Here is a 27,082-nt window from a genome sequence, read left to right on the forward strand (position 1 = left end):
AGTCTTCTTGGGAAGCATCGCGAAATAATTATTTTCATGTTAAATGTAAAAAACAATAAACTCACAAGCACACAAACTCGTAGGTCAAAGAACACTGAATGATCTGACCAGGGAATTCCCCGAGTCGAGCCGGATCGGGAAACGAGCCACACATACCAACAATACTCCTTACTCGAGTCAATGCTCGTATTTAGAGACGAGCGTTTCGCTCATACTTTCCTCGTATCTCGAATTTCTCGTATATAGAGAGGTGCTCGTATCTCGAGATTCCACTGTATTACGGAACAGAGTCTTACGTTTGAAGTGTTGTAATACTACTACTTGATGACGTTAACAATTATTTTACTTATAAATGAATTTGTTATAGCTTCCTTCTGGCTAAATAACATTTAGAAGGAAACTGCTTCCAAAATAACGACATTTAATTCCTTCCTTCATTCACAATTACTAGGTCATATTAAATATGAAAGATGATGTTAATACTAAATTGGGGTTTATACTTACATATTAATATTATGCATACGTTATTTTAATACTTTTCTATTGGCTAGCAACCACTCACTAAGAAATCATAAAAATATTTCACGTTCAAGATTTTAGAAGGAATTTTGACTAAGATTTCATCAACAATCTAAAATCTTTTCAGAAATTTCATTATTCATTAGATTTTAGAGCAGAGCTTAGAGCAGTTTTATTCCCGATAGCTGTATTTTAATACTTTATTCTTGGTTTCTGTAGCAATAATTCGTTCAATTCAGAGTCTAAACAAACCTCGAGTGAGAAAGAATAACGGCAGACAGCGCGGTTTCTTAAATGCAACTTGTATTAATTCTTCTCAGATTAATTACTGTTGATAAAAGGGCTCGTCGCTAAAGGTATGCGCTGAAAGGTATGTGCTTTTCGCTAAAAGGTATGCGCTTTTCGTCGATAAAAGGTACGCGCTGAAAGCCGGCTTTATTATTGAGCGACCTTAGGCATTAGCCTAAAATGTCAAGATATGAGGGGCTCCTGTCTTACTCACAGACGAAGAAGGTAATTAAACACTTTTAGATTTCTTTAAATTTATCAAAATATTACTTAATTTATTAAGTAAATATTATTTGAATATTACAAATAAATATATTCTGTGTTTTATTTAATTCATAGCAAATTTATGAAATTTAAGAGTTAGAATTCTGAGTGGTTTTAATGTCAATTTAGTAAACTTTTTAGTAAATTAATAAATTTTTTAATGATAATTATGATATTATAGTGTTACGAATTTGGTATTTAAAAAGCTAATGTTAGTTCAATTATAAATTAAATGGTTTTATTTCTCGCGCAGTGCAGCGCGTGACGAATATTAAAAGAGAGCTAAGCCGGAAAATTGAAAATACAAGAGCGCGTGCATTAAATAAATAAATATCTCTTTTTGATTTCGAGAAAGTACTGGAAAATTCTAGCGCGTGATTTTAAAATCTTATAAAAGGAGGAAAACATCTCAGTTTGTAGAGTTGCTTAGCTTGTTGTTGTTTGAAAACTACTGTTGTTGATTGTAGCGAATTCGCGGATTAGCGTTCTTTAGCTGTTTTGAATTACGTTCTATTGGATATTTGAGTAGTTAAAAGATAACTACTGTGAGATATTGTAATACTGCATGATAATTTGAGAAAATTTAAGCATTTTTGTTGTGATAATAATAAATTTTTTGTTCATTTTTCATCGGACTTGTGCATTCATTTCGTAACGAACCCGTACGCACGCAACAATTTTTGGTGTCAGAAGTGGGATTTGAATGCCAATAACAAGAGCGATGGAAGAACAATTCAGGCAAATGATGACTGCATTTGCTGCTTTCCAAGAAAAGATGGAAGGAGCCGTCAACTCCGTTAAAGAAGAAATTAAAGGCGAGATGAAATTGGGCCAAGAATCCGTTAAGGAAGAAATGAAGGCCATTCAAACTGGTCAATTAACTTTTAAAGACGAAATAAAAGTTGTTAAGGAATCTGTTAAAGAAGAAATAAAAGCTGTTCAAGTCAAGATTGAAGAAAGTCAATGCGAAATGAAAAGAGAAATTGCCTGCATAATAGAAACCAAATTCGATGCTATGGAAGGCAGAATAGATGTGGTTGAGAATAAAGTGGGACAAATTGAGGAAAATGTTTCTTCTGTTAAAGAAGAAATAGAAGAAAGAGTTTGTTCCGTTCAGAAACAAATCGAACAACAAATTGATGACCGGGTTTGTGCGGTTGCCAAAGAACTGGAAACTTTAAAGAAATTCGTAGCGACGGCTGGGAGTAAGGGTGATGATTTTAAATTGTTACCGATGCCTGCTCGTCCATCTCTGAAGCTATCCACATATGATGGGAAGACATCCTGGCAAGTGTATAAGACCCAGTTTTCTATCGTGGCGGATGCGAATGGATGGGATTCCCAAGCTAAGGCCTGTCATCTCGCCGCTTCTCTGAGAGCAGACGCAGCGGATATCCTGCAGACGCTTCCCGAAAACAAAAGGTTAGATTTCGAAGCTCTGTCCGGCGCCTTGGAGTTGCGCTTTGGGGAGAAGTGTTTAAAAGACTACAGCAGGCTCCAATTAAAATCTCGTCAACAGAAGCCTACCGAAACACTCCAGGAGCTCGCCACGGATGTTGAAAGGCTGTCCCATCTCGCCTTTTCGGAATGCCCGACAGAAACAAGGGAAATTCTGTCCTTGCAATACTTTATCGACAGCATCCGGAATACTGAAATACAGAAAGCTCTACGAATGGCGGATGTAAAAGATTTAAAAAGCGCTCTAGTGTACGCCATGAAATTCGAGGCAGCCCAGCAAGCAACTCGTAGAGACCGCCACCCAATCAGAGCTGCTCATGTCCAGGAGCCAAGGGATCAAGTCACTGTTCGTCTAGACGATATAACCAGGACAGGACAGGAAAAAGTGCAGGGGGCACCACGACATCATCATAGACAAAAATGGTATTGCCCCACTGCACTAACCTTTTCTGGCATTTATTAAGACAAAAGATTACAAGTCATTACATTTCGCAGTTGACATAATAAATTACATTAAAGTAAAAAGTTATTTGCATAGGAAGAACAATTATAAAGATAAACTGGGGTACAGGTAATCGAGGTAGAGATATATTGGTAAAGAGGAATCAATATGGAGATAACATGTTACAATTAATTAGGTGTTGCAGTTTGACATTTGTTGGTGTGCTTGGAGGAACGCCTTAGCATATGGGAAGATGGATGTGATGTGAGTTATAATGCTATGTTATTTTTGTGTTGGTGGTATCATTTTCCAGAGTTTACTTTGCACAGAGTTCATTATGCATAGAGTTCAATGGGCACAGAATTGTGCGCAGCAGCATGGAGAGCACTTTGTATAATGGGCATCAGATAATAGTGTAAAGTTCAAAGTACTGCGCTTTGGTAGTTTGAAGGCACTGGTAGTTGATAATTATCACTCACATAAATAGTGATGACTTAGGATAGGAGCACTCCCTGTTGAATATCATATTTGAATCATATGAGTACCTTAGATTGTTTCCAACGAAAGTTAAATGGTGAAGCTGCAGATTAGATGTCGTTCTTCAGTAGAAGTGAGCAAACAGTCATGATTCTTTGGACAGCTGTGTGGTGGCACTTCGATTGCTAAGTATTCATCATTACGTCCGTTTTGTTATTTATGAGTGGCATAGTTCTCTACCTTGTTGTTGTAGCTTGTCTATGATTAGTTTAATGTTTTTGTATGTGTGTTGATGGTTGATTAGGAATCTTTTAAATTCCATTCCCACTTGAGTAGGATGTTTGACGTGTAGGTTGGCGGTTAGTGGGCAATGAAAGACATAATGGTCAGGGTCGCCTCTTTCTCCACATACGCAGAAATCAGTAGAAGTAAAATTTCTTTCCAAGAAATATGTAGGGAAAGGGCCGTGACCTGAGATATATTGTGTCAAGAAATAATTGGATACTGTGCGTGTATCGTCTATCTTCGGTATAAAGCTGCAAGTACGTCGTCCTGTTGTACCATTTTCCCAGTCTTGCTGCCATGTCTCAGTTGCAAGTTGTTTGAGCTTTGATTTTAATGCCGATTGTGGCCAGGGGATGTTTATACCGTCACCGACTTGAAGTGCTGCCTGTTTTGCAAGGAAGTCCGCCCTCTCATTGCCTTCGCAATTATTATGGATTCTGTTCCATGAGAGAATGAACTGCTTATTACTTGTCCTTATGGTCTTCTGGATGTCCTGTGCTATTGGTGAGTTGGTGTAGAAGCTTTGAATAGCTTGTATAGATGACTGACTGTCTGTCACGATATGAATGGTGTCTGTTGGGTCTCGTAGCAGGTGGTTGATGGCGAGGCGAATAGCGGTTAATTCGGCCTGGTAGACACTGTTATTTGATCTCAGGTGCCCCTGCCATTCCGAGTGAACTGATGCTGGGGCTGATTGAGGTGTACTGGTGTTGATGCAGATTGTTGCTGCACAGCCCACTTTATTGTCAATTTTGGATCCATCTGTGAAAGCTGTTATATTGGTGTTAGGAGGAAGTTAGTTGAAGTTGCAGTGGAGGTTATGGAGTTTGAAGGCTGGATGTGTCTGGTATTTTTGGGGTTTTTCTTCATATTCATCAGGGTGGAACATGGTATCTGCGAATTTTGCTGGTTTTCTTAGCTGTAATACTATTGTCGAGATTGCTTCTACTTGAGTTTGTATTGGCAGGGAAAATGTTGAAAGGCTGTCCCATCTCGCCTTTTCGGAATGCCCGACAGAAACAAGGGAAATCCTGTCCTTGCAATACTTTATCGACGGCATCCGAGATACTGAAATACAGAAAGCTCTACGAATGGCGGATGTAAAAGATTTAAAAAGTGCTCTAGTGTACGCCATGAAATTTGAGGCAGCCCAGCAAGCCACTCGTCGAGACCGCCACCCAGTCAGAGCTGCTCAAGTCCAGGAGCCAGGGGATCAAGTCACCGCTCGACTTGACGATTTAACTAGACAACTGAACGCCTTGAGACGGAATATTGGTGAGAAGAAACCGACCGTTAAGTGCTGGAACTGCGGTGCTGAAGGTCACATACGACGAAACTGCAAAACACCCCAGGGTACTGATGTTAAGACCGCTTCTAACAAGCAGCAGGGAAACTAATTAGTGGCCATCTCGCGGGGCGGAGGTTGCCAGATAATGAAAAGCCTCCGTTTAAAGCGCTTCAGATTTCTGCAGTGAGAGGCGGCAGCAATGGACTTTTCATAATAGGACATATTAATGGAGTTCCGTGCAATATGACTATAGATACAGGAGCCAACGTCACCATCATCCGAAAAGATTTGGCTCAACAACTAGGAGACAAACTTATCTGGACGCCGCCCTGCGTTACCCTCCAGACTGTGTCCGGTGAGAAGATCGACATCGACGGAAAAGTAAATGTTCACATCACGTTTGGAAGTGTCGCTTACCATCACACGGCATATGTTGCAAAGATCACTGATTCTTGCATACTCGGATTGGACTTTCTAAGGAAATACAATTTTTCCTTGGATTTTAAAAATAACGAATTGCATTCTACATCTGAGGACATAGCGTTATTTCTCGTTAATGATGAAGAAGTTAAATCTGTCCATAAAATCATAGCACAAGACTATATTACAATACCGGCAAGAACAGAAATTTTACTTCCTGGATCCATAGCCGAAAATAGAAATTTCCGCTACGGCATCATAGAATATCCCAATAACTGTAATATCCCAAATATATTAGTGGCATCAACACTCGTCGACCTATCCAGAACGGTTATCCCGGTGAGAGTCGCCAATGTAACTGAAAAGTCGAGAGTTATTAAGAAAGGTGAAGTGGTTGCAACATGTACTCCAGTAACCAGCGTTGAAAGAAAGAGTAACATCCCAGAATCCGTGTCCTCAGAGAGCATTACATCGGAGTTATTGCAGAATGCACAATTAAACGATAAGGAGAAAAATGCTGCCGATCGCGTCATTAAAGACCTTCAAGTTGTTTTCTCCCGCTCGTCTTCTGACGTGGGTCGAACTAGTTTGACACAACATAGAATATATACTGGCGATCATCCCCCGATCAAGCAACATCCAAGACGTCTACCATTTGCTAAACAGGAAGAGGTGCGAACACTGTTAAAAGATATGGAAGAAGGCGATGTCATCGAGCCTTCAGCGAGTCCATGGGCATCTCCCATCGTTCTCGTCAGAAACAAAGACGGCTCAACAAGATTTTGCGTTGACTATCGCCGGTTGAATGAGGTTACGAAGAAAGACAGTTACCCTCTTCCTAGAATTGATGACATTCTAGACACTCTTTCTGGAAGCAAGTGGTTCTCAACACTTGATTTAAAGAGTGGGTATTGGCAGGTAGAAATACATCCTGATGACCGAGAAAAGACGGCATTTACTACGGGACAAGGACTTTGGCAGTTCAAAGTGATGCCGTTTGGACTGTGTAATGCGCCGGCAACATTCGAACGTCTTATGGAGACTGTTTTGAAAGGCCTTTCCTACGAAGCCTGTCTGATATACCTGGACGATATCATCATCGTCGGAAAGAGTTTTGAAGAGCATCTAGAAAATCTTAGAAAGGTGCTTCAGAAACTGAAAGAGGCCAATCTGAAGCTGACTCCCGCTAAATGCAAATTGTTTCGAAAGGAAGTGACTTACCTGGGACATGTCATCTCTGCAGAAGGTGTGCGCACGGATCCTGAAAAGGTATCAGCGGTTAAATCCTGGATGCGTCCCGAAAATGTCCATCAGCTGAGAAGCTTCCTAGGGCTTTGCACCTACTATAGGAGATTCGTGAAGAACTTTTCTTCCATCGCAAGACCACTTCACAAGCTGACAGAGAGCAAGCAAAGATTCTTGTGGACAAAGGAATGCGAGGATGCATTTAACAACTTAAAGGAAGCTTTAACATCTGCTCCAATCCTGACGTATCCTCAGCTCGACAGACCATTTATTCTCGACACCGACGCGAGCAATGAAAGTGTCGGTGCTGTTTTGTCCCAAGAAATAGACGGCCAAGAACGGGTAGTAGCTTACTGGAGCAAGTGCCTGTCTAAACCGGAGAGGAATTACTGTGTCACAAGGAAAGAGTTACTCGCCATATTCAAAGCTGTAGAACATTTCCATTATTATCTATACGGGAGAAAATTCCTCCTCCGCACGGACCATGCCTCATTGGCCTGGCTTTTAAATTTCAAAAATCCTGAGGGTCAAATAGCCAGGTGGATACAGAGACTCCAAGAATATGACATCACTATCCGTCATCGTAAGGGATCATCACACGGAAACGCCGACGCCCTGTCTAGAAGACCTTGCCAAGAAAGCTGCCGATTTTGTTCCAGGGTGGAAGCGAAATACGAGCTGCTGACTACGGTCGCAAGACAAATTACAACATCAACATCGGCTGATCGAGACCCGTGGAGTGATGATGAAGTCAGGAGAGACCAGCTGGAAGACCGCGACATTAAACCCATACTTGATTTAATAGAGTCATCAAACAGAAAACCTACCTGGCAGGACATTTCTATCTGTAGTCCTACAACAAAACAATACTGGGCACTCTGGGATTCACTTCACATTCGAAACAGTGTCTTATACCGGAAATTCGAGTCGGATGATGGGAAGACGTTCCGATGGCAACTGATACTTCCAAGATCCCGGATTCCTGATGTTCTCAAAGAACTACATAACAGCCCTACAGGAGGTCACTTTGGAATTATGAAGACCTTACAGAGAGTTCGTGAGCGCTTTTACTGGAATAATGCAAAGAATGACGTGCAAAAGTGGTGCCGATCTTGCGATGCCTGTGCAGGTCGAAAAGGACCGAGGAAACGCAGCCGAGGCAGACTGCAACGTTACAACGTAGGTGCGCCTTTTGAACGTATCGCCTTTGACATCCTGGGACCTCTGCCACGAACTGCTGATGGCAACAAATACATACTCGTTGTCATTGATTACTTCACCAAGTGGCCTGAAGCTTATCCTATTCCTGATCAAGAGGCAGTCACAGTAGCTGAGGTAATGATACAGCGCTGGATTTCCAGATTCGGAGTGCCTCTTCAGTTACATTCCGATCAGGGAAGGAATTTTGCCTCGGCAGTAATCAAAGAACTATGCAAACTACTTGGCATTGACAAAACTCAAACGACGCCATTGCATCCCCAGTCGGACGGCATGGTAGAGAGGTTCAATCGAACCATCCTTAATAACCTCTCATTAGTGGTTTCCAGAAACCAACAGGACTGGGACAAGAAATTACCACTCTTTTTACTGGCTTACCGCAGTGCTGTCCACGAGACTACCGGCTACTCTCCATCACAGATGCTCTTCGGTCGTGAACTTCGTCTGCCTTGTGATCTATTGTTTGGCCGCCCTCCGGATGCTCCTTCATCGTCTGAGGAATATATTCAAGATCTCCAGGCCCGGTTTGAAGTGATGCACAATTTTGCACGAGAGCGAGTCAACTTGGCGACGGAGAAGATGAAGACCCGATACGACACAAGAGCTACTGAACATCAATTTCACGAAGGAGACAAGGTGTGGTTGTGGAATCCGACTCGACGGAAAGGACTTTGTCCGAAATTACAGTCACCTTGGGATGGGCCGTACACAGTCCTAAACAGGCTGAATGACGTCGTGGTTCGGATTCGTAAGTCTTCGAACTCTAAACCTAAAGTCGTTCATTACGACAGGTTAGCTCATTACTATGGCCATAGTACATATGTAAATAATTGTAAATAGTATAAGACCATGGTCCATTTTGTTTTTAAATGTGTATTTGATTTGTATTTGATAGCATTTGATTTGTTTTTTTGTATTGCATTTATTGTTCATGTTGTTTATTATTGTAATGAAATGCTTATTAATGCATGTATGCCACAGTTGTAAGTTTAGCTTCCTGTCCAGGGATTGTACTGCCCGGGACGTGCAGTCCTTGGGAAGGGGGCAGTGTTACGAATTTGGTATTTAAAAAGCTAATGTTAGTTCAATTATAAATTAAATGGTTTTATTTCTCGCGCAGTGCAGCGCGTGACGAATATTAAAAGAGAGCTAAGCCGGAAAATTGAAAATACAAGAGCGCGTGCATTAAATAAATAAATATCTCTTTTTGATTTCGAGAAAGTACTGGAAAATTCTAGCGCGTGATTTTAAAATCTTATAAAAGGAGGAAAACATCTCAGTTTGTAGTAGTTGCTTAGCTTGTTGTTGTTTGAAAACTACTGTTGTTGATTGTAGCGAATTCGCGGATTAGCGTTCTTTAGCTGTTTTGAATTACGTTCTATTGGATATTTGAGTAGTTAAAAGATAACTACTGTGAGATATTGTAATACTGCATGATAATTTGAGAAAATTTAAGCATTTTTGTTGTGATAATAATAAATTTTTTGTTCATTTTTCATCGGACTTGTGCATTCATTTCGTAACGAACCCGTACGCACGCAACAATATTCATAACCATCTATATGTGCAAGTGCATGTGTGTTAGTCACGTTAAAAAATGGATAGCTATGGGCGGCGGTCACCGAGACATATTGCACTGTGTATTTCACACACAAAACATATGGGCAAACTTAAATTTTCTATTCCCAGGGAACTCTTGCGTCGGCTTTGCAAGCGCTGCTAGTCGGTTATACGTCCGAGATTCTTTGCAGTAAAGGTCACTGGGAATTTTAGAGACAGTTAACTTCCTTAATTAATTAACTGAGCAGCTATTAGAACTGCCAAATAAGACTACGGTTCTGTTGTCTATTTATTATTACTATCATTACTTTTATTATTTGTTTTTTATTAATTTGTTTTTTAGCCTCCTGATTTCTCAGATTATCAAATCAGAGTTGATTTGGGCAATAGCTTTGCCATAACCATAATTTTAATTATGACAATAGCTTTGCCGCAATCAAAACAGCCAACCAAATCTATTCATATCAATCACACGAATTAGTTGTTCCTAAGAGGAATGCAGCATCTGTTATTGGACATGGCCTTGGCTACATTAGAAGTGGCAGTATGAGTTCAATTACATGTCAGAATCTAATTAGGAGCTTTCAGCATATTCTACAAGGGTTGAGACTTTGTGCCTAGGCACCTTGGTGCTCAAGCACTGTTACAATACGGAGAGTATGATTGCCTAGCTCCGTCCCAGCTTTAGCAATAAAATCCCTAGCAGCAGAATTCAATACCTTGTCATCAATCTTGTCAATTCTCTTGTTATCAATCTTGTCAATTCTCTTCTCATCAATCTTTTCAGGGAACATTTGGCTGGATGGCATCTTAAATGTCCCTTAAGTTCTAAATGTCGCTATTTCATTTGTAAAAAAACATGTCTTCTCCGGGACTTTAAACTGAACCTAACGACATGACAGCGGGCTCTGCTACCCGCTATATTGATAAGGACAACGTTGCCTAATTTGTTTTTCCAGTTAGTGAAATCTTCAAGCTTTGCTTTGCACATCATTTTGAGTTTAACCATAAGCAGTGATCCTAGTAAATTTTCACTTACTGATATTTAGTTTTTTTTTTTTTTTTTTTTTTTATTTATTATTTCTTATAACTTGTCTAGCTACTTAAGTAGCTATGGGAGGTCTTTAGTTCTAGAGATCTTTTAAGTACAGAATTTGAGTTAAGAATTCCACGTTCACAAATTTTCCTCAACAAAACTATAGAATTTGGTTCCCAAGAATTTTATGAAAATTCTGAAATACGTAAAAGCCGGATGAAGCTGATACACAAATAGATACATCCTTATGAGCGTTTCATTTACTTAACAAGTATATTTTGTGTTAAAGTTCCTTTCCTGTCTTCCTGAATTTCAACTTACAACTTCCGGCCAGAACGTAGTTTTAGAATCGCGTTTGAATGAAAATGAGGAGAAGTATTTAATTGTGAAGTTCTTCTGACTTCGAGAGAGAGAACCAGTGATTCTGACTAACGCGCGTTCGCCTTCTTACGCTATTCTCTCTTAAGCTATTATTACACTCGGCCGTACTTTAGACCCTTGATAGCTTCGCTGTTATTTAGAAGGCCAACTCTGTTAGAATTTTGATACCTTCGGCTATATCTTTTTAGTTAAGATTAGTAAAGTTTTAGTTCTTAGTTTCCTAAGTTCAAACCCGAGTGGCGGTTTTATGGTAAAACTCCAAGATGGAGGTCTGTTAAACCTTATTGGAATAATAAAGGGTAATTTCACTCTTCTTACGTGTTGTCTCTATCTCACGAACTCAAGCGATTATTCGCTGAACAGTTCTTAAGATTCTTCAACTGTAACTTAAAAGTACACAGCACAGAATCTTACAAGCCTTACTTATATAAGTAAGTATATCAATAATATTATTATTGGACAGAGTATATGTGTGATTAGTTTGTCGCAAATTTCAAACAATAAAAAAGAGAAATTAGGTTTTTTTTTTTTCACGAATGAAGTTACACGTTTCATTTGAGCTTTTTATTTAGTGAGAGATAATTTTAAAACTTACGGCTTAGGAGATGAGGTAGTTATAACTTGTCGTGCGGAGGCAGTTGTAAGTCTCCTCCTGTTACTCAAAGGTCTTATATTTGGTCTTTGAGCAGTGGTGGTAGTCGTCGTCGTAGTCGTGGTCGGTGTGGTTTCTGGTAATTCATCTTCATACTCATCGTAATATTCATCATCATATTCCTCTTCAAGAGCTGCATCGGAAGCATTGACGAAGGCGCTGTAAAGCGGCCTTTCCGGCAGTAGTATAGTAGTGATAGGGATGGCCGTAGTTGTAGGCACAGGCGTAGTCACAACTGTACTAGACTGCTAATAGAAAAATAAAAAATTATGAAATTTGAATGTCTTAGGGGGACTTTTAGTTTACTTTACAAAACTACTTTTGCACTTTGTAAAACTAGTATTTTCTTTTTAATTTTACCACAAAGGAGGTAACCACAAATACTTTATTAACTTTATACGGAAAACATTTTTCATATTTCAGTACTGGACGTTTGCATAAATAAGGGCAGGAAATGATCTAGGGAAGAATTTGTGAAATAGAGTTCCAAATTTTTACGCATATTAGTGTTTATGAGGAGAATTTTGTGCTGCATATAAACTACGAATTATATGTAAATTATAAAAATACTGGAATATGCATGTGTGAAAAGACTGTAAACCAATAATTGCAAGAGTTTATGAGAAAGAAGTGTGGATCAACGACAGAAAGTGTAACGGTGGTTAGTTAGTTCACTAGGTCAGATGACTTAAGAGCTATTTCACCTAAGAAGAAGAATGACGTTCTGAGAGATTTTTCTAGAGAAAGTGGCTAATAATCAAGTAATATATATGAAGAAAAAAAACGTGTAAAATCCATACAGCATGTCCAAGTAGCCACTGGAAACTTCAAAAGGAAACAGCTCTCAAGAAAGCCACATGAATTCATGAAATATGGCAAAAGAAATCTGCTAAGAAAGGTTTAAATTCTATTCTTCCTCTGTCATATCTGTCAGTGTGGTCTTTGAAGATGGCTAAGTGAGAACGGCTGTTGATGGTAAAGATCTGCACGATTTGTTTTACAGATATAGCAATGTGTCATTACGATTTATTATTACTGGCAGTGCGTCATTACGATGAATTAGAAGTTCTGTTTGAAATAGTGTATCTTCATTCTTTTGTGAACCGTAGACGTCTGAATAGCTTTTCTTTAGAATGCTGAATTCAGTTTTTAATTATTCCTGTCTGAAGCACTTATTTGCGTTTGGTGATTACCTGGGAAAGTTATATGCGCTTTGGTAGCTGATAACTCAATAGAAATTCAATAATAACATAAATTAGTTTTGGTTGATAATATAGAATTATTAGTCGTTGCCTTTGATTGTTCTACCTCAAAAGCATAAAATTAGGAGTAAATCCAATAGTTTTATATAATCTAGCCCTACTGACAATGCAAAATTATAAATGAAAGTATTTTGTATTACCGAACACGATTAAAGCCCTGTCATAGAATAGGACATAAAAAAACGAAGACTTCCCGCTTACGTCCAGCAGCAACTTTTTTTTATCCCCCAAAAATAAAAAATTTGATCCCCCCCAAAATTAAAAATTTGATTTTGCAAATCCTACTGATAGCATGCTTTTTAGCTATGTTATAATTCATTTTGATTGCAATTTTCTTATTAAAATTAGAACAGTGACTGATTAACTGACAGATTTTAAGTCATTTCTCATGAAACGTAACGAAAACCAAATACTTCTGTTATATATCGTGCACACGTACATTCTTGATTGGTATCTACATCACTTTCTAAAATGCAATCGTTCAGAGAATAGCTATATCTTTTAGTTACATTTAGCATCTTGGTTAGTGCTTCTATTCATTATGATTTGCCACAGTTAATTTTCGAAATTAGTTCTTCTCTTCTTGAAATGTCGGCGAAATTTTTCTGAGCGGGGATTTTTCAATTAAGAAAAATTAAGAATGCTTTATAATTGTAATAACAGAAAACTATTGCATCATTTTATAATCAGATAAATAGTTCGGGAATATTATGAATCTATTTTCACAGAAATCGTAATATCCCTTTTAGCACTAGGAACTGATTACTTACTTGTGGGCTAGTCGGCCTTCTTCTTACTGCAACATAATTACCCCTCTCACCTTCGGGTAAAGCGTTGGGGCGTCGAGCAACAAGTCTCACTCCTTGGCCCAACCTTTTTTCTTCAACTAGGCGATCACCGTTATGTACAGGACGCCTTAGCACAGCGACTCGTGTTTCACCGTTTCCTGGTGAAGCTGCCGCAGCAGCTATGGGGTTTGCTAAAAATAAAATAATATTATATAAAAAATACTAATAATATTTTCATATTTACTTAACTAGAATTATATATACTTATTTTATTTATTTAAAACAAATCTGAAAGGTTTCAGATTTTAACGGTTGCCCAAAAGGGTATGTTAAGGTTTTTTACGCTCTCGTTGAGCTCGCAATCTAACAGCCTGCTGTTATATTCACTCCCACTAACTCATTTTTTCTGTCTTTTTAGCTTTATAATTAAGGATAATTTTTTTCGCACCGTATAAAATTCAACACCAAAATTAGAAAACTTTTTAAAGTAGGTTAGTTGTGTACTTTTAGAATCCCCGATGCAGCTTTAAATGTTGGCATGCACTTTTCTGTATTTTGTTTAAATCTTATCTCATTTTATTATATCAGTGTTTAGTTTTCTTACTAAGGTGGCTTTGCGAAATTGTCTTTTTTTTTTTGTCTTATTATTAACGTTTTGTGTGTTTAATTTATTCATTAAATATTACTTCTTGACGCTTACGCTACATAAAATTCAATGTATAGCAATATCACAAATATTTAAAAACAGCATATCTTTAGAATTTTCGATAAACGCGCTGGAGATGAAAATGTTTCTTTTCGTACAGTGCTGTCACTGCTCGCTTTGAAATTGTTGCGTCAAAAATTCGTTAAGTTTTAGAAAATATAAAATAGATAATAAAACAAATTTGAATTTCAAAATTTTGTTTTCCAGGTGCCCATGTTCGAGTGGAGGACAACGTTATTAAAAATTTGATGACTCTAGGTACCGTTGTTTTATCACAATGCGAGAAACATGCATACATTCAGGCAGATTCGTCATTATTTAATTTTTTTAAAATTAATACAGGGTGCTAACATTTGGTGGCAACAATTTGAAAAGTGATACGCCGTTTAACGCAAAATACCGTTTCCAGATTAATAACCCTTTCGGGACTAACGTCGTCTTTTGGGTTCAATTCGTCCCTTTTGGGCTAAAAATACGATTATTTCAGCGTTACGTATGTAGATAATATAATATAAAATAAGCAGAAAAAAACCTATTCCTCTATTTAACAGAGATGTTTTATTTTATACATTAAAGTATTAGAAAAAAATAACGGATCATAGTAAAGCGTGAACACTGAGAAAGCCAAGACACTACGATGATGCAGACCTATTCAGAACCCGAGATGAATTATCTGTCTTCAGTGAGCTTATTCTCTCAGACACTTATGATCTCACATTTATCAAAAACGGGCTTTAAATACACATTAAAAACAATTTCTGAAATTTTCAGTGATACTCTGCATTTACTAAAAGGTTTCGCACGGGCAGAGTAATTAGCATAAAATAAAATTTACATGCCTGATGAAAATTAAATGCACATGTGTTGGTCACATAGCTTGTTGTATTAATTATTCTTGTGAAGTATTTTATTGTTAATGATTACATATGATACATATCCTAAAAAGCCATAAAATGATATGATAGTTATACTTGATGGTTAAACTTGATTATTAATTAATGATCGTTAAGCTTGATGGTTATACTTGAGATGCAAGTAGCTAAATAATAGTCAGAAGTGTGTGGCAGCTACATTTTAGTAATTTTCAATAAAGCACTTTTCAATTACTTTTAAAATGTCAAAAACTCTTATTAAATAAGTTAAAAAGCCAAACGAATAATTGTTTTTGGATAAATAGCGCGTAGAAAGTTTCGGTAACAGTTATGCTATATTATGAATGGATATATAATGATGCAATGGCTTTGGAGATATTTCGAAAAAACTGTCCAATGTTTTATTGCGCCTACATGAATCTGATTTGTATATGAAGAGGCCCACCAGCGGCCAAGCGGTAAAGTCACTGAACGCTGGTGGTTCGGTCTGGAGTTTGAATCGCGACGAATGATCTGGCTGCGTGGACGTTTTCGTAGTTTTCCCCCATGTGTAATGTGTATACGAGCCAGTTTTTCCCTAGAAAGTCCTTCACGAGAGCATCCTTCTCCTTAGAAAGATAACTCCTGAGTGCTTTGCCATAACTAAATACACCAAACCAGAACTAGTTTAGAAATAAAAGCAGCTGTCATACACAAATTAAATTCATGGAGAGAAACGCCAGAGAAAAAAGATTGATGATTCCAGCTAGCTTGATGTGTATGAAAGAGCAAATGATAAGCATTGCTTAAATTGCATCCATGTCTGCATCTGTGATGGGAGCAGAGTACAACGAAATCATATATGAGTGCATGGAAAGACGATCGTTAGCCTCAGACTGTATACATCCAGTTCATATACATGTCAAATTCTTTGCTATTTCAGTTTTTAAAATTATTATATAAAATGAAACTGATGTCTGCTCTTTGCTGTAAGAGTAGTGAAATTAATTAAAGCTCATATGATATTATTTTATCATTAACTATGAAATCCTGCTCAGAATCTCAGTTTGCACAAATAAAAATTTGATCCTAAAAAAATTAAATATTTGATTTTGCACAAATAAAAATTTGATAGAATGCGATGATTATAAAGAGATTACGACCAAATACTAGCAAGCAGTGAATATGTAGAGAAGTGTTAGAGCAGTGAATAGTGTTGAAGCAGTGAATAGAGAAGACCATAAAGAACCCCCCCCCAAAAAAAAAATGTTTCATGCAATAATAGATTATCACTTCTATGCTAATCTTGAACTGAAATGTAACGAAATTTCTCATTCACAGTAATTTTGCAGCACAACTTATTGTACAGTTATTGAATATAGTGAGAAAATAGATTTAACAAAAAACTGTGGTACTACTTCTGTTACTACAGCTCATATTCTCTACAGACTCATCCCTTCGTGCATTTACGCTACAGTTATGTTTCCTAGCTCCCTGGTTTCTCTCTTTAATGGCTTGGTACACTGAATTCATGTATGGTACGGCAAGACCGCAAACCACATCTCTCTTTCGCGTATCGACAATTAATACGAATTGATCGAAAGAATGTGTTATAGAGTCATTAGGTGTTTTTGAAGCAGGGGACATGAAACATGTGCATGCCCTCTCCGAGACTTGAACCCTGGACCTCTCGAATACGCGTCGAGTATGATTCTTATTACCCCGCGAAAGTATGCGGAAAGGAGGGAGAAAATATCATATGTACTCTTCCCCTTTAAAAGGCGACTGAGAATGAAGGAACCTAATCACCAAATCCTGGTAGGGACGAATTATCATCTACCACCTTCTTAGTTTGGGAGCCACTGCCGAGTCATTCTTTGTTTTTGAAACAGGAGACGTGAGAAATGTGGTTCGTCGAGACTCGAACCCTGGAACTCTCGAATACGAGTCGAATATGCTTCCAATTACACCACGAAGGCATGCAGAAAGGAAGAAGAAATGCCTTCTAATATGAAGTGCAGCTGATTTTTCAGGGTTATTAACATTTATGTTTTATGGTATGTAGTTTCACATACTAGCTAGTTCAATGGGAAGGGATATTTGCAAACATCTTTTTTTTTTATGCTTTTGCATTAACATTGAGTTTTTTTCTTTGTCTCTTAGTTTGGAAACAAAGATGGGTTAATTCTGAAAACCCGGAAATTCATGGCATTAACTGATGGCAATTCTTGTATCTCGATTACTATTCAAAGATTTCATTAATAAACATCAAAACCAAGTATAGTTAATCTACAGGGTTGAAGTGATCAGGTATTCAGAGATGTAAAAAGCTCTCAAAATATTAACTTCTTTTTGCGCAATATCTCGTTTAGTTTACTTCATGTTAAAAATAATACGTTATACCTCGAGTCGACTTTGTGGACGTTCTGATTTAATCCTATGTAAAAATGTAATATAGATTGGTGGTGAGTTAGTTTGTTTTTAAAATAGTGTGGACACTCAAAATTTAAAGTTAGTTTGAGTAAAAAGAAAAGTATTAGTTTTAAAGTTAGGAGAAAACTCTCGGAAAAGGGTTAGGAAAAACACTCTCTCTTTTCTTTTACTCTCAGAAAAGTAAGTTTTCAGATAGGGAGTCAGTAAAATATTATGTATAGCAAACACTGAAGATATTTGTTTGTAAACGAAGTTTATTTCTGATAAAATTAATCATGTACCTCTTGTAGCGAGGAGAGTAGAACCTGACAATCGACGCTCATCTCTGCTAACTGCTCTACCCGTCACTTCTCTGACAGGTTCCTCTATAGTAGGCCGAGCTGATTCATCAGCAGCTGCTCTGTTGTTACCTGCGGGCCGGACGCGAACCAGCATGCGGCGCCGACCTCCACCAGGAGCAGGTTCGACAGCATTGACTCCTGTATCCAAGGTGAGAAACTAAACATCAATATGCTAAACATACATGAAGCTACATTGATCTTACATATTAAAAAAGCAACCATCAGGAACAAACAGTAAACAGATTTCGTTATTTTTGTATAACGAAAAAATTAATGAATTATTCAACAAAAAAGAACTTCTTTCCTTCTGTACATAAAAATGAGAATTCTTGCCGTTGTTTTGGTATGTACACAAATTACATACATGCAGCACAATTATGTTCTGAATTTCATACAGGCAGTACAATTCATACCATATGCTGTTTCTCAAAAGCTAGGGAAAAGGAGGGGGAAAAATCTTGTTTTGTTCTAACTTTTGCATTTATGAAATCGTATTTCAGAATCGGAAAAAAAAATATTTTGAAGATTTAATTTAATTTTTAAATTTTTATTTTCTTGGAAAATTTCCACTCTTTATAATAGCAACATACATTGTAATGAATTTCAGTGCATGACAAGCAAGAGCAATTTTTAAATGAATTTTCATTTATTACTTAATCTCCAACTTAATCAAAACATCATTTATTACTTAATCAAAATATAACTGCATGATTTTGAATTACTTTACAAGTTTTTTAGGAAGATATTTTTGCAATAAAAATCAGTTTAGCATGTGGGCAAAAGCATTCCAATTTTCAGAGTGAAGCGGAATTGAGACTTATATTTGGTTTACAGAAGGCAAATTTAAAAAAAAAAATTAGATCTCCTTGAAACACTTCATAAATACAAACTATTCATAAACATAAACCACTTTTAAGTAGAAATTTGGTAGAATATTTTCTGCTGAATTTCTACTTTAAACCAACTCGGCTGGCTTTTGCTAAATTTAAAATGCTTTATATGTTTCATCAAAGGAAGATTTAGCAATATCAAAGGCGTACCTTGCACGAAAAAAGGGAGAGGGCAGTTCAATATCTCCCGTTCTACTGGGAGGATTAACGGAATTTAACTCACGTTTTCCATGTATCGAAAACGAGACTTAGGATATAAGATTTATACTCGTATATAGCATCGTTCTAACATAAATATTCTGACTCAAAAATCGAAAGTTTTCTGAAATGACATATAATTTTTTTTCCATATTTCAAGTCTACGACTCACATTATGCCAAAGTGCCAAGTTTTGGAAAAATCGTGTGACTAGTTTTTAAAAAATTATCTCTCAGAATTTTAGCTCATTAATGTTAATTGAATTTGGTATATGTTTGTTAATAGCTCTTTTCTTATTAAAGTTACATTTCCTTTTTTTCAAAATTCGAAATTTAGGTTCAATCCATATGAAATTCAGAATTATTTTCTGATTTGTTTTTAAAATTAATATTTTTTAATAATTTTTATAAAGTTTCCGAATACGATTCTGAATTACAACGTATCAAAGTTTTATTTAAAATGCCTTAAAGCAGATGTATTTAAATTAAAAAATAATAAAATTTAAAAAAAAATTTAAAATAAAATATTTAATTTCTTTAAATGTCTTAAAGTAAATGTATTTCTAAGCATACCTGCAAAAAATTAGAATTTTTTATTCAAAAACGTATGGGAATTTAAATTCTGGTACCTTTTGAAATTTGGAATACTTGTTACAAGCGATAATAACGACAAACGTGCTTTATGCACTTTATTAAAATTATTTCAAAGTACCCACACTGGCCAACGAATTGAAACCTTTGAGATTTCCATTTGAATGCGTGCTAGGGATGAAGTATGCAAATTGTTTTATAACGTGGCCTACACGTAGTTAGAATGCTAGTATACGTAAGGTGTAAGAGTGCTTTTCACGATGAATGAAGCAAAATGGGAAAAACGATAGATCTTTCACCATTTAGGAAAGGGCTTATTAATCTTAAAAAGAAAATCTTTAGAAATGGGCTAGTTATTATCGAGGCCCATTTAACAGGGGCCTCGATTTTGGAAACAGCAGATCTCACTGTGTTCTCAAAAGCAGCCATATCAAAGGTTTTCAAAAGTTGGAATCAGAACCCACAGTCCTTTTCTAGAAGACGTAACTGCGGTTCGAGCACAGTTTTCTAGGAGAGGGATCGGTGGCGTCTCCGACAATTGTACGGCAGAAGAGGGACTCTTCAGCTGACACAGGTAGTCAACCAAGGATCTTCTCGATAGATTTCAGCTCTAACCATGCGCACAGAATTGCAGGGGATAGGAATGCATAGTAGCGTGCCTGTGAGAAAAACCACTCATTTCTGCCCGACATGCAAGAATTCGTTTGCAGTGGTGCCGGGAAAGAAGACACTGGGTATCTAAGTATTGGAAACGGGTAATGTGGTCGGATAAATCACACTACACCTTATTTTGCCCTGATGGACGACGTCGAATTTGGTCAGAAGTCCATGAAGCCATCATGCCTTACTCGCCACTGTGCAATAGTCTGGTGAGAGTATCACGATATGGAGCATGTTATGCTGGCATGGAAGATGTGCCCTGGTGTTCCTCGAGGGTAAACAAACAGCCACAAGATACCTAGATATACTGGTAGATCAAGTGCACCCTGCAATGCTGCATTTTTACCCTGATGGCGACGGATACTTCATGGACGATAATGCAATTACAACTTGTGCCAGAAGTGGTCTAAATTGGTTAATTTCAGAAGGCGGAACTATATTTTGTGAACAATGATTACTTCCTTTAAAAGGAGTTAGCTAGTAATAATTGCTTAATAATGTCAACAAACGTATATTTTACCTGGATTAGCTGGTGTACCATTCTGTACACGAACAACTCGACCTACTTGAACCCTGATGGGAGTTCGATACGGACCTTTCTGAGGTGCCACTGTGGTTGTTGTCGTCGTCGTAACTGGCACTGCTGGCCTGAGAGGGGCTTCATAAGGCGGTGGCACCTCCGGTGCTTTGTAAGCAACATCATCTTCATTCATGTACACTACCTGGAAAGAGAACTCAAAATCAGTTATAAAATTTCAAAAATCAATAAATTGTTTACTATCTGAGAAAAAAATATGAACTCAAAATATTTGTCCATAAGCAAGTGATAACATTATAAGATACTGTGTAGGGTTTTACTTTATTTATTAACATTAGTTACTTTTATTTTATTTTTAAGACAGCTTTCCTTCACATCTTCATTTTCCTATCTACGCTTTCCTACCAGAATGAGTTTTCAGTTTCACGCTGTATGCAAAATAGAGGAGAAACTACTATTTAAGCTGAGGTACAACAGTTAGAGAGCTAGAGAGAGAGAACATGTTTTGTTTTTCCTCCACGTTGTTGTGCGACTTAAAGCTTGCTAGTTTACAGCCATTCTTATTAAGTGCAGGTTAGTCTAAGGCGGTAGTTTTTAACTAGGAACCAACTACGCGGTAACAATTCTGTGCAGCTTTGGCTGTTTAGTTCCATTTAGTCGTAGTTTAATTTTACATTTTCTATTTCAAGTTCAATCCCCAAATGTTGGCTTCCTGTACAACAAAGAGCGACCTCTGTAAATCTAATTGAGTTACAATAAATACTCTCTTACACTTTGGAGCTGTTACTTACGAAACGAGAACTTAGAGAATAGTCGCTACATAGTTCTTCTAGGTTCTAGTAGTTTTCTTTATTAAACTTTATTTATTTCTTTCTTTATTTTCTATATAAACTTTATTTCACCTAGAATATTACAACTATATTGAAAAAGTGTTAGATGAATCTTAATAAAGTATTCAAACGCATAGTGTAGAAATTATTAATTACTTTCAAAAACGTATTTAAATGTTAAGATAACGTTTTATAAATTGAAGTACTACTTGAAAAGTTACTTAATTACAAGACACGATAAATTAATTTTATCCAAAATCAATATTTAAAATGAGTTTAGGAAAACTGAAAAAGCTTTCTGTTTTTGTCTGTTTCAAATTACATTTGCGCATTGATAACAATTCAGCTTCATATGAAGGATATTTTTCTGTTCAAAAAATGTTTGTGGAAAGTCATGCTATATCTGTGAAATGTGAAATATTTGAATATGCTATATCTGCGAAATGTGAAATATTTGAATTAGGATAACTATTATATAAATACATGAAATGAAAAACCCAAGAAAGCATTTTCGTGTTGTTACGCAATCAAATCATTCGACCATTCTGTGTGATGTCACTATTTCAATAAAGGGCCCTATGCAAAGAAGCTTGGATTTCTCTGATCAGAAGCAGATTCTTGTTACACCGCAACCAACATTAATATTTCACAGCTTTCTCATTTTTTAATCTGACTTTTCTTTCATATCAACTTGATTCTACAAACCTGAGTTAATATAACAAGTCGAATAATGATTATTAGTCCACAGGGGCTTTGTCCCTGAAGGACTATTGTTTTCGTTTTGGGATTTTGCTTTGAATCTCTATAAATATCCGTTTCACTTTTCAAACTGTTGCCACTAAATGTTAGAGCCCTGCATTATATTTGAAGAAATTAAATAACGAAAAATCTGCATAAATGTATGCATGTTTATCGCATTATGATAAAACAACGGAACATAGAGCCATCGAATTTTGAATGACGTAATCCTCCTACGAATATGGGCATGTGGAAGACCAAATTTGGAATTTCGTTTATGATCTGTTTCATATTTTGTAAAACTTTAACGAATTTTTGATTAAAAAACTCAAGGATTTCAAAGCGAGCAATGGCAACACTCTACGGGGGGGGGACCTTTTTATCTCCAGCGCGCGGAACTGTCTACCGGACATTCTAAAGATACGCTTATTTTAAAATTATTTTGCTATTGAACTGAATTTTATGGTTTAAGTGCAAAGAACATGGTATTTAATAAATAAAGTAACACACAAAACGTTAAAAAAACGCCTATTTGAACGTAATTTAAAATCTGAAACCTTTCAGATTTTTTTTATTGGGGGAGTTAAAGCAACAACAGTCAGCGTAATATTCATAAATTCATTAAAATGTAAAGACTAATTTTGAAGGTTTATATATAGACCCTTCTTTATCAGCTCCAGAAATGCAAATGACAAAAAGAAGCTTCGAGCTAAGGAATACGAGGCATATGCTGAGAAAAAAAAAAAATCTTCCTCTGCTGTCAAACACAGATGAAAAAGGCCAGAAAAATCACTTCTTCCAATTTTCTACAGCCATAATTATTCAGAAAACATCTTCCTTTGGTAAATTAGGTTTTTGTATAGTTGTTTGTATCACACTCATAAATATCTTTCAATTCTAGTTAATGATCCCAGTTCCCATCCGTTGTTACCATCAGCTTTTTATGAAAATATTTCATAGCTGCTTTTATTTTTATGTTTAACGCAACGTTATATCTTTTCCAGTACCGTTTCCTTCGCTTCAAAATATTGCTAAATGCTGCATAATCTAAAGCAGAAAATACAGTCCTACCTTATCAGTAACAATTAACAATTTTGTTAACTTTGAATAATTAAATTTTAAAGCTCAATCATAATTTAATAATTCCAAGTACTCTAAATTACTGAAAATACGAGGAAATAATGCAGTTACAGAAATAGAGATTAAAACTAACTTTCTTGGCATGTAGCCTAGAAAATATTCTACAACCTATGTACACTACGAAAAAAGAAAAGGAACAGTTCTACTGGGTCGACTGACGAAATTCAACTTGCGTATTTTTTATAAATTTTTCGAAAACTTTTTGTCTTATAACCTATAACATTTTTAACATCATCTTAAAGTAGATGTATTTCTAGGCACACCTGCAAAAAAATAGAGGTTTTTATTAAAAATTTTCTAAGATATTCTTGAATTTACATATTGGGGCGTTTTGAAAGCTGGCACATATGATATAAGCGATAATAAAGACAAATGTGGTTTACGCATTTTGTTAAAATTATTTGAAAGTACGAACGATGACTTTTTTTCCCGTTCGTGTACAATGAAAATAGGAAAGAAAAATAGGTTTAATATAAATTAAGAAATTCGACAAGTGAATTATTCTTGGCTCAAACTGATAAAAATGCGCCAATATAAATTTTTTATTTTCTCACCTAAAGTTACAAAATTTAATATTTAGGCATAATATGAATCGTAGAATCGAAATATGGAAAGAAAAAGGAAGTTATCAAAAAATGTATAGTTTTGTGTCAAAATACCTACGTTAGAACAATGCTATATATAAATCTAATATATATCCTAAGTCGCGCTTTCGAGACACAAAAAACGTAATTTGAATTTCGTCAATCGGGCCAGTAGAACGGGAGATAAAGAACTGTCCCCCCTTTTTTTTGCGCGGTGTACTTACTAAATTGTACTATAATTTATATTTCACAACTATTGCATCACATATTTTATAGTCGAAAAATATCTTCAATAAATTTATCTATAAAACTGGTGACATATTTGCATTATTAGCAATAGTATTATATTTCCATTAATTTTTTATAACTTCACTACTGAAATTAAAATTTACCTCAGGTTGAACATTAGCCCCTCTGGGAGGCGTATTGTATTGAAATGGGAAACCTTCTTCACCTTCATCTTCATCTTCCTCGGGTTCATCATCTTTAATATTAATATAGGGATCTTTGTTTGGTCTTTCAACGTCATAAGCGCTTGGTTCTGGATCATACTGTGGTTGTCGTTTTGGTGGTATGTTTTCTGGTAATGTTGAAGGTCTGTGATAGACTTCCGGTTCTTCTGTAGTTCTCCTGAATTAGAACATAGCATAAAATTAATGAGTGAAAATATGTACAAACTTATTATTTTTGCATTAAGTTAGCACTTTGAAATCTAATTTTTATATGATCATTTTGAGCGTTCATAATAAATAGCATCTTTCTATTTGTTAAGAATACACGTTAAAAGACAAATCTGAAAGTGTTCACATTTTAATTGTCGCCCGAAAGGGTTTGTTAAAGTTTTTTAATAAGCTCTCACTAAGCTTGCAGTCTAACAGCATGCTGCTGCACTCAGTCCTGCTAAACCCATGTCTTTTTCTCCTTTTTAGCTTTATTATTAAGCATTATTTTATTCACATTTGCGCCATATACAATTCAACAGCAAAATTACAAAACTTTTAAAAGCAACCCAGCAGCATATGTTTAGAATTCTCGATGCAGTGTTTCTTAACACTGCATTGGGCATAATTCTTTTTATTTTTGTCCGTCTTTTCACATTTCATAATATCAATGTTCAGTTTTTCTTAGTAAGACTGTTTGCACAACTTCTTCCTTTTGTTTTTTTATTATTAACGTTTGGTGCGTTAAATTTAATAATTAAATATCAAGCTCTTTACATTTACGTTACATTAAATTCAATTCAACAGAAAAACCGCAAAATATTTAAAAACAGAATACCTTTAGAATTTCCAATATACAGTCTCGTGCGCTGCAGATAAAAATGTTTTATTCCATACAGTATTGCCACTGCTCGTTTTCAGACTGTTCAGTTTATTAATAAAAATTATTAAAGTTTTACAAAACAGATAAATGCTGAGAAAAAATAAACAAATAAATATTCCTCTGCTGCCAAACACAGTTGAAAAAGGTTAGAAAAAACCACATTTATTCATTCCATAATCATTCAAAAAACATCTTCCGTTGGTGAATTAGGTTTCGTATAGACGTTTTACACTCATAAAAATCTTTCAGTTCTAGTTTAATGATCCCAATTTCCATCCGTTGTTACCTTCAGCGTTTTAGGAAATTACTTCATAGCTTTTTAAAATTTTTTATCTTTAACGCAACAATATCGTTGCAATATATCTCTCCCAGTACCGTTTTCTTCGCTTTTTCGCTGAAACCTTTTCGCTTTTCCGTCGCTTTTTAACATTTTATGCTGCATTTAGAATATACAGGATTCGAAATTGAGAATTAATTCCACATGTTCGGGTGGGGGACTATGTTATTCAGAATTTGATGACTCTAGGTACTGCCGTTTGTTCACAGTGTGAGGAATATACATACAGGCAGTTTCTGAATTATTTAATTTCTCTAAAAGTAATACAGGGCGATAACATTTGGTGGGAACAATTTGAAAAGTGATACAGCTGTTTATAGGGAACAACGTAAAATCTCGTTGAGAGATTAATAGTCCATTCGGCATTTTGGGTTAAAAAATGGTACTAATGCGAGTGAACGCCTAAATCCAATTGTTCAGCTTCATTTGCTTTTATCTGATATTATTGATTCAATACAAAATTATAACATAGAGCAATGTATTTTAATATTCTACATCCTTAGAAATATTAATACAATGTTCATAAATTTCAAGATTAATATACACTGGTATGCAAAAATTAAGGACGAAGTCAAAAAATTAGCATATCAGCTGAACGAAGAGGCAGAGCGGACAGAAAGACGAATCAGGAGATTAAGTAAGGTAATGTACGGTAGCACATGCGCAGATATGCAAGTAGACGTAATGGGGGAGTGTCTGATTAGTATAAAGCATGTTGTCGGTGTAAGATCAGTATTTCTGGCAAAGAGATTGCACGCCGTATAGCAGCTAAAATCACACCGAGTTGCTGCCTCAGCGAGAAATGGTGAATAATCAATCTGTTAGACGACATCTAGATGCTTTTACCCGAGGTCGAATCATTGGGAAGTTGGAGGAAGGCCGTAGTGTGACAAGTGTGGCTGCAGAGTTCAGAATTGCTCACAGCATCGTTTCACGACTTTGGAGACAATTTAAAACTACAGGAACAGCTATCCGGGGGTTTAGTAGTGGTCGTCTACGAGGAACCACACCCGCAGATGACCGGTATATTGCCTTACAGGCCAGAAGAAACAGGCGGCAGACAGCAGGAGAAATCGCTAGAGACTCGACACAGGCGACTGGGCAACCGATATCGCGTTTTACCGTGGCCAGAAGACTGCACGGTGGTGGTCTGTTTGCACGACGCCCTGTACGGTGTGTACCTCTAACGCCTGCCCATCGGAGAAGGCGTTCTCTGTGGTGCCGGGAACACCGGAATTGGAGAGACAATGAATGGGGACGAGTACTCTTTACAGATTTGAGCAGATTCAGTCTCAGTAGCGATTCTCATCACATACTCATCTGGAGAGAGCGGGGAAGCC

General features: G+C 36.5%; 1 protein-coding gene across 4 annotated transcripts in view; it reads right to left on the minus strand.

Annotated features, from left to right (window-relative positions):
* The window catches only part of LOC118190717 (uncharacterized), a 156,802-nt gene that overhangs the window by 2,599 nt on the left and 127,121 nt on the right, over positions 1-27,082 (minus strand). For 3 of the 4 annotated variants that reach the window (XM_085819382.1, XM_085819381.1, XM_035361474.2), the window contains exons 13-17: positions 24,475-24,712; positions 20,773-20,974; positions 17,855-18,052; positions 13,566-13,774; positions 11,477-11,781 (exon numbers count right to left, since the gene is read on the minus strand). In XM_085819382.1, the coding sequence (XP_085675508.1) occupies positions 11,477-11,781; positions 13,566-13,774; positions 17,855-18,052; positions 20,773-20,974; positions 24,475-24,712 (1,152 nt within the window). The remainder of the gene's footprint in view (positions 1-11,476; positions 11,782-13,565; positions 13,775-17,854; positions 18,053-20,772; positions 20,975-24,474; positions 24,713-27,082) is intronic. The other variant, XM_085819383.1, reaches the window with a different exon arrangement.

This window comes from Stegodyphus dumicola, chromosome 6, assembly GCF_044657685.1.
Source record: "Stegodyphus dumicola isolate Sdum_Otavi_A_Nest chromosome 6, ASM4465768v1".
NCBI lineage: Eukaryota > Metazoa > Arthropoda > Arachnida > Araneae > Eresidae > Stegodyphus > Stegodyphus dumicola.